The sequence below is a fragment of the Geotrypetes seraphini genome, chromosome 4, assembly GCF_902459505.1.
Source record: "Geotrypetes seraphini chromosome 4, aGeoSer1.1, whole genome shotgun sequence".
NCBI lineage: Eukaryota > Metazoa > Chordata > Amphibia > Gymnophiona > Dermophiidae > Geotrypetes > Geotrypetes seraphini.
The window spans coordinates 240,208,678-240,221,047 of NC_047087.1; the positions used below are offsets into that span (position 1 = coordinate 240,208,678).

General features: G+C 41.5%; 1 protein-coding gene across 3 annotated transcripts in view; it reads left to right on the forward strand.

Annotated features, from left to right (window-relative positions):
* Window positions 1-11,144, forward strand: part of DNAJC12 (DnaJ heat shock protein family (Hsp40) member C12) — a 36,554-nt gene extending 25,410 nt beyond the window's left edge. For all 3 annotated transcript variants that reach the window (XM_033941663.1, XM_033941661.1, XM_033941662.1), the window contains exon 5: window positions 10,747-11,144. In XM_033941663.1, coding sequence (XP_033797554.1) covers window positions 10,747-10,841 — 95 coding nt within the window. In that variant the 3' untranslated portion in view covers window positions 10,842-11,144. The remainder of the gene's footprint in view (window positions 1-10,746) is intronic.
* The last annotated feature ends 1,226 nt before the right edge of the window (window positions 11,145-12,370 follow it).

Genomic DNA, 12,370 nt, shown 5'->3' on the forward strand with positions numbered 1-12,370 from the left:
ATCGCTGAGCAGGTAGGGAAGTGCCTGCCGCTAAGGGTTCAGGCTGCACATTCCCCTTTCTCTTTGAATGAGGCATTTTTGAGGTAACAATGGGAGCTCTGGTCTCTAGCTCAGAAACGCTCCACTATGCTGCCGCCATCTTGGATTCTCACCAACCCCAATAGCTCTTATGGCTGTAGGTGGCACCTATACAATTGGGTTTTACAATAGGGTTTTAGGGAGTTTTGATGGGCACACATGTTCCACCATAAATGTAGTGGTTAGAGTGGCTTATGGGCCTGGGTCCTCCTCTCTATGGTTCACTAGCCCACCCCCCAGGCTGTTTAAGAGACCTTTGTGCAGCTCTACTAGGCTTTCCTATACTAGGTGTTGATGTATGCTTTTATTCCAATCTTTGCAGGGGTGTGAGGGGGGTCAGTGAACACTAGGGCAGTGTGTGGGGGTATTTACTTTGTGTCTGCAGTGGTTATCTAGTCACTTTGGATACCTTAAAGGCACTTATACCTGTTTTTACATCGTCTAAGTCACAACGTATAAGTTTAGTCTAAGAAGTCTCGTAAAACCTTCAATTATCTCTGTAGAATGACTAAGTCTAGGTCGATCCACATCCCACCCTAACCACTCCTCCAGATACTCCCCTTTTAGCTCTGGGTGCTCAGGGGCATTCAGAGGCCTAAAAAGTCCCTGGATACGTCTAAAAAATAGGTTTGATTATCGGGACTTTGTTTTATTGGGTTTTTTTTGTTTTACTTTATTTATAACCCGCCTTTCACAAGGCGGCTCACAGTATAAACATGCACAATAAAATATACATAAAATACATACAGCAAACACAAAAAAAATAAGTGACCAGTGCTTACACCATCCAATGCGTTAATGTCCATATTTCATGTGACAGAATAGATGTCTTTTCAGCAACTTCTTGAAAACATCAAAATTACTCTGCTTTCAAATGTACAGAGGTAACCGATTCCATTCCTGGGGGCCCCTGCAAGAAAACATGCTTACACGTGAGGTATTCAGTTCCCTTACTGATGGCACAAACAAGTCACCATGATGGACAGAACGTAACTTTGGTAATGGGACATAAGCCTGAATAATACCCACCAGACTTGCAGGAGCCAAACCATGCACACACAAATAAACCATCACAAGCGGTCTAAAGTATATACGGTCTTTTAACTTCAACTAGTATAACTTTACATAATATTCTGTTACATGCTCAGTCCTTCCCAAACTAAAAAGAGTTTGTACCACTGAATTTTGAGCAACTGCAGTACACTCAGCAAAGTTGCTGTCTTTTAGGTTGTCCATGTTTAAGTTTCGATTATGAGCTCCTTAGTGTTTTCTGAGATGGTTTTCAGTACAGACACATTTATACCATAATCAATCATCCTACATATATACAGTACACATATAATTTATTAATTTTGTTTTCTATCCCATTTTCCTCACAGAGCTTTGACGTTTAAGTTAGGCACCTACCGGCACGCAACTTATGGTGTCGTTTATAGAATATGGGCCTCATGTATATATATATATATATATATGTGTGTGTGTGTGTGTGTGTGTGAAAAGGCTGTGTAGAATTACTTCCCAAAAATGTAGTGAGTATCTCTGTCATTGAAGTTGAAATGTAATCTAGGTTACAAAAACTGTGTTTTAGTTGTATATTGACGTATCACTGTTATGTGTTAGGCTATCACATGTTTCTCAACTGATGCTTTTCAGTCAATAACTCTTTTGATTTTAGTATTTTCCAAGTGCCAGGTTCCTGACACTGGCTCTGGAGTTTTGATCTCCTAATGACCTTTTATTGCAAAAGCAGACTAAACAAACACATCAGACTGGATTCCTACTTTTCCAGTAGGCAGTCTGACAAAACTGGGAACATGACCTTGGCCGTGACGGAAATGTTTGTGTAATGTGTTTCGAAACAAATGATTGATCAAGAAACTCCCACTAATACTATGCTCTCATTTGTGAGCTTAGAAAAAAAAGCTGATGTACCTAGAGGTCTTCCTGCAGTGTTTAGAACATGCAGCTGTTTTCCCCGAGTACATTGATTCATTCAGTTTTGTGATGTAATACCTAACCACGCCTTTAGATTTTAAAATATGTCAATATTTTCCTTAATTTAAAAATATTGGTTTCTTCACATGCAGTAAAGTCCAGGTTTGGGCCTTAAATATTGATTTAAACAAAGAGAGAAAATGTTTATCACATGATTATTGTTACTTTTTTTTTTTTTTGCGCCACACCTCCTATTCCACCCTTTCTGGGCCTCCAGTCAGAGACTGAGTTTGGTCTGGGCCTCCTGTAGCTCTGAGAATGGAAAGTGACATGCTGCAGCTGTTGGCATGACTTTTGAAAGAAAATCACATCACGTAAATGGAGGAGTACCTATAAAATAGTGCATGCAAACTGATGCACCCAGCCTAATTTTATAAAAAGTGCTAAAAATTTGCACATGCAAATTTGGGCATGCTACCAATTTGCACATGCCATTTATTTGAATAATGAGTCTATTAGTGCCGATAATTGGGATCTTAACAAGCAATTGGGGCTAAGTGGAATCAATTAAAATTAATGCATGTGTTTTTAGGTAGGGGATCCACGCATACATTTTATGTATAATTCCAAAAAGTGGATATGGCCATGAGAGAGGGTCAGGGGTGGGTCAGGGGCATTCCTGCAATTTATGTGCTTGATTATAGAAAAAGAGGGAATTCATGCCTAGTTTATATGCAAGGATTTATCTTTTCAGTTATAAATAGCCATGCCTAAAATTAGGCACTATTCTTGATGCCAAGTGCTGTTCTATAAGTTGTCTTTAAGTCGCCTCTTAAAACCTTCCTATGTAAGGACACATTTGAAACCTAATTCTACTTTCCTTTAGTATACAACTCCTACCAATTAGGTTTTATCATCATATTTTCTGCCATTCTTTAAAAATTTTATTGTCATCCAGGCTTGCCCCTCCTTTCGTTCTTCCCTTTTATGTAAACTTTCTTTATAGCGTTGTAGTTCTGTCCCTCCTTAACCTTTGTGCCAGTTACCTGTTGTCCATTGAATGTTATGTAAGTTTTTTGAATCTATTGCATATTTTATTTGTATTAACGTAAATTTTTGTGAATTTTCTGTACCCTTATTTTAAATTGTACAGCACTTAGAAGGTTTTTATAAGCAGTTTTATCAAATCTATAATAATAAAACCCTTAGCACGCATGCGCACTTGAAACTCTGTGCCTCCATGCCTCCGCATGCGCAGTACAATAATCTCGCCTTCTGCTGCCCATCACCCGTACCGGCGTCAGCTGATTTTCTGCCTTTTGCCCTGTTCGTCGACGCTCGCTGACTTCCTGCCTTCTGTCAGCTATATGCTGGTAGGACTCCTCTTCTTCTCACCCCTGGACTAGCAGCGGCAGCTAGCTTTAGTTTAGCTTTAGCTGCGATTTTTTCAAGCAGCCATGGGGCCTTTGCTAGGCTGGCCCACTTTGATGATGCGAGGCAGGAAGGCCTAGCGAAAGCCCCGAGGCTGCCTGATGAAACTGCGGCTAAAGCTAGCGGATGTAAGACAGGGGGAGCAGGGAAGGGAGAAGGGGTACTGCTGGACAGGGGGAGCAGGGAAGGGGTACTGCTGTACAGGGGGGCGGTAAAAGGAAGGGAGAAGGGCTACTGCTGGACAGGGGGAGCAGGGAAGGGGTACTGCTGGACATGGGAGGTAAAAGGAAGGGAGAAGAGGTGCTGCTGGACAGGGGATAAGGGGTACTGCTGGATGGAGGAGCAGGGAAGGGGTACTACTGGACAGGGGGGGGAGGCAAAAGGAAGGGAGAAGAGGTGCTGCTGGACCTGACAGAAAAGGAGGGAAAGGAAAGGTGCTACACACTGGAAGCGAGGGTGAGATGGTGCATGGGGAGAGAGCATGTTGGGTTGGGGGTGGGAAAGAGGGATGTCACTGAGGGAAGAGGCAATGACAGAGAGAGAAAGTGTGCAGGAAGCAGAAAGTGTTGGACATGGAGAAGGTGATATGGATGGGGAGGGCAGAAAGGAGGGAAGGAGAAATGTTACACTGGGGAAGGGGGAGAGGGCAGAGAGTGAAAAGTTAGACTCGTGGAAGGAGGGAGAGATAGATGTTGGTTGGGGGAGGGAAGGAGGACCAAAGGAGAAGCATGCAGGAGGCCCTGGAAACATAGATAAAAGCACAGAAAAATAAACTCACCAGACAACAAAGGTAGGGAAAATGATTTTATTTTTCATATAGTGATTGAAATGTGTCAATTTTGAGAAAGGAAAGATGTTAAACTTTAACTGTGAGTGCCGCAGAAAAAATAGGGTACTTGGAGGGCTGCAGAAAAAATAGTTAATGTCTTATTAAAGAAATGACTATTTTGCATGAGGTAAAAACTCTTATTCTAGCACCCGTTAATGTAACAGGCTTAAAGACTAGTTCTAAATAAACTGTAAACTGTAATAAAAACTATAGTTGATACCTAACCTTGAGCACCATGTAGAATAGCGCCGAGTGCAATCTTTTGTAGCACTATCATTTAGGTGCCATAGAATCTAGCACTTTTAGCACCCAAATTTGCACATACTGTTATAGAATAAATTACATGCATGCAATCCTCCTAAAAAGAAAGAAATACTATAACAACATAACTATCTTGAAGGATTTTCAGAATGCCAATAGGGTAGCATAACCCTTACTGGTTGCAATCATCATTGATCCCATTTCAATATTTTTAGTAGAGTTATTGTTAATTGACTTTTATATTGAATCATGTCCCACAGTGTCCATAATCCCAAAATTTAACCCTTCTTTTATCTCTGTTGCGATCATGAAACAATGTGGATAAACTTATCTTTACAGTGGCACCTCTTCCGACATGTTACACGTTTCAGCAACTTTCTTCAGGGATGAGGTGAAAACAAGATGAAAGCGCATTTCTTTCTGGCCTATCTAACTGAATGTTGCAAAATTGCTGCATTCATTCAAAACTCAAGGAGGGTTGGGGGAGGAATATTGACCTGGGAGGGGGATTGGCAGGGTGATGTCTAGTACTTAAACAAGTGGGTTATAGAATAATATCAGTTACATGTTTAATTGACAGCGGTTAGGCATTAGCATTTACATCAACCTTTGAGTTAACATAAGTGAGCGTGTTTAAAGTCAGGTGTATAACTTATGCTAGTATTCTAATGGCAATTATATATGTAATTGTGGATATAGAATTTGTTCTTAGTGCACATCATTCTGCTGCCCAACATTAGGCGACCTTTTGAGAATTACCCTCTTTGCTCAGTGCTGCTTAAAGCTGTATGCTTTGAGATATAAGCTTAGCTTGCAGCTGTGTTGGCATTAGACTGATTCGGTATATTAACAGGGCTACGGAGAGCAGGGACAGGGCTCTGCTAGACTTTTCTAGCATGTGTCTCTAGGAAAGATGCACTGTCTGACAGAGATTGTATCTGTTTCAAGATTTGGTGGGACCCACAAAGTTAAGACCATGGAATATTCCTGCTCCCTAGTCAAGCAGTGGTCCCAGAGGTATGGGATGAGGTGTGGCTTCATATACCCCTTCTCAGAGGTGTCCAAGGGTTATAAGAACACCATTTACCCATAGTGATTTTTAACAAGCCAGGAATGGCTCCTGGCCAGTTAAATAGTTTTTGGCCAGCTAAGTGTTAATATTCAGCAAGAGATAACCGGCTATCACTACAGAATATTAGTGTTTAGCAGCTAAAACCTAGCTGGCTATATCACACAATACCACCAATTTTTAAATGCTGACCAGTGAAGTTTAGCGGCTATATCAGGCCACCCAAATAGATGGTCTGTACTTCAAACTGATTTAGCCACCTAAGATTGAACTGGCCAAAATAGACAGGATATTCAATGCCGGTCAAAGGAAACAGCCTGGCATTGCGTATCGGGGCTCAGAGCCGATTACAGGATTTAGCTGCCTCAATATTGTCTCCCATGATTTTGGCTTATTCTTACAATGAATAGTTCCTAGATACTTTGGAAGAGAAGTTCAATTTTTTCCTACCTTCTATGAAGTCTGTCAATTTGCTACTTTTTTGTTTTTTTGCCAAGTACTAGTGACTTGGATTGGCCACTGTGAGGACCAGCTACTGGGTTAGATGAACCAGTAGTCTGACTCATTAAGGCTATTCTTATGTTCTTTATGGACATGCTAGGGAAGTATAAATAAGGCAGATTTCTTGCTCTGTTGGAAAGGGTTAACTTAGAGCAGGTTGCTAACTTAGATAGATTCTTAGCAAGGTGTGCTGAGAGAGAAAGGAAGCTGCTTTTAAAATCTTGAGTATCTGAAAGAAATCTGTGATCAAGTTCATAGGAAATTCCTAACTCATACCTGTATAAAATATGTGATTTGTTTCAAAAGCTTCCCCGCTAACTTCTAAGTAGTAAAAATTTAAATTGCCAGCCTTGTTTCTCACCACTAGAGGGCATCCATTACATATTTCTCCATCCTTAGCTGGCCCTTGGCTTGGAGCATATAAAAAACAAGAAGTTCAACATATTACTCATGCCTTCATTTTTATTTAAATAAGTATACAAAGAGAAATTACCTGAAGGTTTTAGGGCTTCAGGTCCACAATGGGGTACACTCCAGCCAAGGTTAGAACCATCATTCTTATGAACTGTTACTAAAAATGTCTTTCAGCTTTACTACATCAACAGTCATTCTCAGCAATGGAGCAAGTTGAATGTACTTGAATTTGTCACTACCTTTTGTAATTAGAATATATAATTTTTAATAAAATTTATTTCAAAACTGTTTCATGCTTTCAGAGCTTTGAGGCGTTCACTTCTTTAGAGCGGTTCTCTAACTTTGGAGACTTATTATAAAATTGGTATATTTAACAGAATTCTCAGATAGGAATGGTTTAGGGTGAAAACATGTATGAAGCCTCCACAATATTTACGATTCCTGGAAGCAGGCATCACTTATGTGTGTCAAAGGTGCCTTTAATTGACAGGTGCATATGTGCTTTAGTTACTAAATTCTAAGATAGCACTTAAGTACTATAGTGCCTAACTTTAACGGGACCCTTATTTACTTAAAATTGCTTCAATATAAACCAATAACTCAGTTACTGCTGCTAATTCCACCTGATACAACTGTGATTCAACTTCAGCTGGATCTTCAGAATACTATCCACCCGGGGTATACACATGGGTATGTCATGAATGTTAAGTTACTGATTGGTAAGGCCCGGCTTTAGTACAGGAAGAGGCGGTCGGAGCATACCGCAAGTGATTTCCTTCACTCACCGGCGCTCCAGCTGCCCTCTCCTGCCCTTTCTGGCTGCCCTCTCCTGTCTCCCCTGCTAAAAACCATATTCACAGTTTTTCAACATTCATGGAGGTTCCTGGAATAGAACCCCCATGAATATCTGGGTATCAGCGATGACTAGAAGATAAATGCCTGGCTAACTTTGGCCCTCTTTTATCAAGCTGTGTTAGGGTTTTTTTTTATCGTGGGTCACTGTGGTAAAAGCTCCAACACTCATAGAATTCCTGTGAGCATCAGAGCTTTTACCGCAGCGACCCGTGATTTAAAAAAAACCCTAATGCGGCTTGATAAAAGGGGGCCTTTATGCAATTGCTTAGCCAGCTAATGGACTGAAAATCACTGCTAATTAGCTATGTAGGTGCTCCGCCCACACTCCTCCGCTGGTCCTCCTCTAATCTAATTGGTTAGGAGATAGTCAGTTAACAGCAATATTCAGTAGCAATAATAGGTTAAGTGCCATGGAATATCAGTGCCAGGTTGCTCAGTGGGGTTTAACCTGGCAGGAGCCTTTTCTGCCCAGTTAAACTCTTTTGAATATTGGGCGGGTAGTTTATAGAATACTATAAATTATGCACGTTACTTGGCACACTTATGCTGTGTCAATGGCAGGTGTAAGCTGGCGTGCCAAAGAGGAGTCAATGCTGGGCGCGTCAGTGCTGACTTATGTTAGTATTCTATTGCAGAATCTTGGCACCAAGACGCCTTTATAGAATTGGCACTAAGTATATGGTATTGGGGCACCTATACTGAGGTGCCAATTTATAGAACCCAAATATTGTGCAACTACAAGGGTGGCAAACACTTGGGCAGAGCATAGGCATGCACATAACTTATAGACAATATTGGATAGTAATATATTACCGGTAATATATTACTTTTAAAAGTAACAAATAATTGTAACAATTACTTTCATGCAAATGTAATGAAATTAATCATTACCTTTCCCACTAACAAGTGATATAATGTATCATTACTTTAGTTAGAGTAACTAAACATTAGTAACTGTAATGTGTTACTTTTCACTAGTGGAGTAGTGAGGGGTGGTGAGGGGGTAGCCCTGGGCACCAGCACCTCTCCTCCTCTGCACTCACTCACCTTTTCATATCTTCACTGGCTGATTTATTACTGCTGCTCAGGCAAGCCTCAGCTCTCTTTTTGATGTCACTTCCTGGTCACGGGACCTGGTCCTCTCGATCATGTCGGCTCTCCCTCTGATGTCATTTCCTATGCTCGGCACCCAGAAGCGACATCAGCATGAGAGCTGACACGTTTAAAAAAAAATCCTTATTAGTTTCAAAAACAAACAAAGTGCAATAGAACATATGAACAAATGATACAATAATCAGCACTTATATCTAACAAATAATAATATAATTACATATCACTCACCCTTCCCCCCTCACACCCTCCCTGGATGTGTGTAAAATTCATTCAGAAATCATAGGCTTATACTAGATATGAATTCTTTACAAACTTTGCTAATGGATCCCAAATCTCTTTAATTTTGTTATAGTGGCCCAATTGTTCTAAGTGCTTTCACTCATATTTATAAACTTGGCTTAGGGTTTCCCACCAAAAAATATAATTTAGTCTATCCCAAATTTTCCAGTTTTTTGTAATTAGCTGCATAGCCACTCCTGTCATAATCAAAATTGGACTCTTGGGTTTTAACAGAGTCCCGAATAATACTATGTTGTATGACAAAGGAATTGAAGCTTCCAATATCATATTGATTTTACCCCATATAGACTTCCAAAAATTGAGTATCAAGGGACAATAGAACAACAGATGATCCAGTGTCCCTATTTCAAGATAACAGTGCCAGCATCTATTAGATTTTGAACTATCTAATTTTTGCAAACAAACAAGGGTTCAAAAAATCCTATATAACAGAAAAAAACAAGTTTGTCTCATAGATGCTGACGCTGTACATTTTATCCTCCAAGTCCAAATCCATGGCCATTGAGTAGCAGAAAAAGGTTGCTTTGTCTCAATGCTCCAAATGTACCTTAGGCTTGTTTTTGGTTTCTTATTCAAGTATTCCGATATTAATTTATACCACTTAGTGGCCTGATGCCCTAGCAAATCTGTCTGGAAGCAGAGGCCCGGCAAGCTATACTGATTATTTAAATTCCGCCAATCAGGGAATGGCCTGCTTCAACTGCAGCCACTTAAACGCTTGAGACTTTGCAATGCCGAATGATTGTTGCAGTTGTGAAAAATCAAGCATTTTCCCATTTGATAACACATCATCTAAAGTACGTATACCTGCCTGCAGCCAATGTTTCCATAGGATCGTAGCCTCACCTATTTGAATCTTGGAGTTAATGGTTTAAAAAGATAGGTGCACAGATCACAAATGTCTATTTTCAAAGAAACATAAGATAGACATTTTGCAGTTTTGAAAATGGGCATGTTTGGTATTGAATTTTTGTGTGTTCTGCAAAATGTCTAGAACTCGGATTTAGAAATATTTGATAATGCTCCTCTAAGTCTCGTTGCATAAAATGGGACCTGTGCCAAAATAGCATGAGTTATGATAAAAAAAATGTCTTAATGATAGCCACTGTTGATAACTTTCCCCCTTAAATGTTTAGCAAGAGCTGCTACACGTATAAATCTTTTGAATATCTAGCACAGTGTTTTAATAGGAATAGATATTGTATTGAAAACCTGTATTTCATCTCATAATAGGCTCGTTTATTCATGAGCATAGACAGAATTAGGCCTGGGCCAATCCACTTTCATTTCAGGCCCACCCAGCAGCCAGCCAAAATTTTTTGTAACTGGCAGGGATTCCCAAGCTCTGATATTGGAGGGAAGCCTTCTGGGTCAGCTTCGGCGGAGGGGGGCATGCAGCTGGAGGGCAGGAAGGAGGGCTTGGGATCCCTTGTAGCAGCGGCGTCCATTAAGGAGGAAGGGGGGCGGGAGACCTGTGCAGTGCTGTGTACCCCTAAAGGTATGCATACAGCATGTTGAGAAACTCTGACCTAAACAGCTATCAGAGGTTCAAAGTAGTGTCATTGGCATTGCAAGCATACTCAATATTTATACAATCTCAGTTCATATGCGAGATCTGAGAATACTCGTAATGTCAGCATCAATGGCAACACTTTGAGCGACTGACAGCTGGCTTCAGGTGAATCAAGCGGCTTTTTATAGCAGGTGGGTGTAAGAGATCTCTGCCAGCTAAAATAATTTTATTTTGTAAAGGGGGAGGATTGGGAGAGAAGAGCAAAGGGGCAAAAGAGGGGTAGGATGCCTATTGCCCATCCAAGTTCATCATAGTCCCTCCATAAGGTTGGCCTGACTATGCTACAGGCTTATTATTTAATTAAAACCTGAAAGGTTAATTTCTTAAAAATTAAAAGAAAACAATAAAAGAGACAGTATGATTGATGTTTTAATATTCTTATTGTAGGTGATTCTGATAAGAACTATTGGCACCTACGTTTCCGCTGGTCTGCTGAGAGCCCTTCAGATCTTCTTAGGAAGTTCAGAAACTATGAAATATGAATGGAGAGAGAAATGAGATGGGAAAGTGTCACCTCTTCTTGTTTGGCTTTGTTGTACAGTATATTGCAGTAGTTGTAGCCATGCTTCATAATTCCGAGTGTTTTATTATAAAGGACAGTATCTTCTTTTGTGAGCAGGAATTTGTGAAGTGGAACTGGTCTTTCATGTGCAAATATGCTATTTATTCTATGTATAGAAAATCTTATAGTGTTTCAGTTTGTATTGCAATGTAATGTAATGTTTTCATCTGTTTCTCTTTTATATTAATTTCCTGTAATCAATAAATATATTTTTTTTCTGTAATTTTGTTTTGCCGTGTTTGCTGTTTTTGTGGGGGTTTTTTTACAGAGTGGCTTCAAATTTCTCTTTTGTTTGATGTAGTAATATCCTCCCAGTTGTAGGGTTACCAGAAATCCGGGCAAACATGGACATGTCCTCTTTTTAGAGGACTGTCCGGGCTCCCAGACGGACTTCCCAAAACCGGCATTTGTTCGGGGGGTGTGGGGGGAGGGGAGGGTTCTTGTAGTTGGGACTGGGCATCCCTTCTGCTGGTGATGTTCGGTGGGGACGGGCGACCACAACCACTAAACTTATTGCAGCAGGGAGATCCCTTGCCGCGATAAGCTCAGCAGCTACATCTTGTTACAATTGTAGATGTCTACTGCAGTCCTAGGGATTCGCGTAGTGCTGGCTAGGCCCATCTAAGGCTACTTCCGGGCCAAGGCACTACTTAAATGCAAAATAAAGAAATGCTAAGCAAAATTAGTAAGTAAATAATACAGAGAGCAAATATGTTACAGGTGTACAGAAGTGTCGCCCGATTCACGATTCGAATCGGTTCACCGATTCGAATCAGGTGAATCGATTCGAATTGGTTCATTTTTGTAAAAAACCGGACTCACCGATTCAGCCCCGATTCAAGTTCATTCTTTTTTTTCACCACCAGCTGCCCGACTCATTCCCATCTAATGTAACTTTCGGTTTTGCGAAACCGGAAGTTACATCAGAAGAAACGAAAGGACATGGGAGCGTCAATGGGGGAGCGAGCAGACCTCGTGCAGCAGACCTTGGAAGCAAAGGGTAACTGGCAGGAGGGCTGAGAATTGGCAGCGGGAGGGCTATGAATCTGCGGTGGGGGGGGACTGAGAATCGGCAGGAGGGCTGAGAATCGGCAGGGGGGGCTGAGAATCGGTGGGGTGGGCTGAGAATCAGTGGGTGGAGGGGGCTGAGAATCGGCAGGGGGGCTGAGAATCAGCAGGGGGGCTGAGAATTGGCAGGGGGGCTGAGGGCTGAGAATCGGCAGGGGGGCTGGGGATGGAAGCTGGGAATCGTAAGGGGGGCTGATGAGTCTTGGGGCTGAGGATGGAAGCTGGGAATCGGCAGGGGTGCTGGTGAGTCTTGGGGGCTGGGGATGGAAGCTGGGAATCGGCAGGGGGCTGATGAGTCTTGGGGGCTAGGGATGGAAGCTGGGAATCGGCAGGGGGGCTGGTGAGTCTTGGGGGCTGGGGATGGAAGCTGGGAATCGGCAG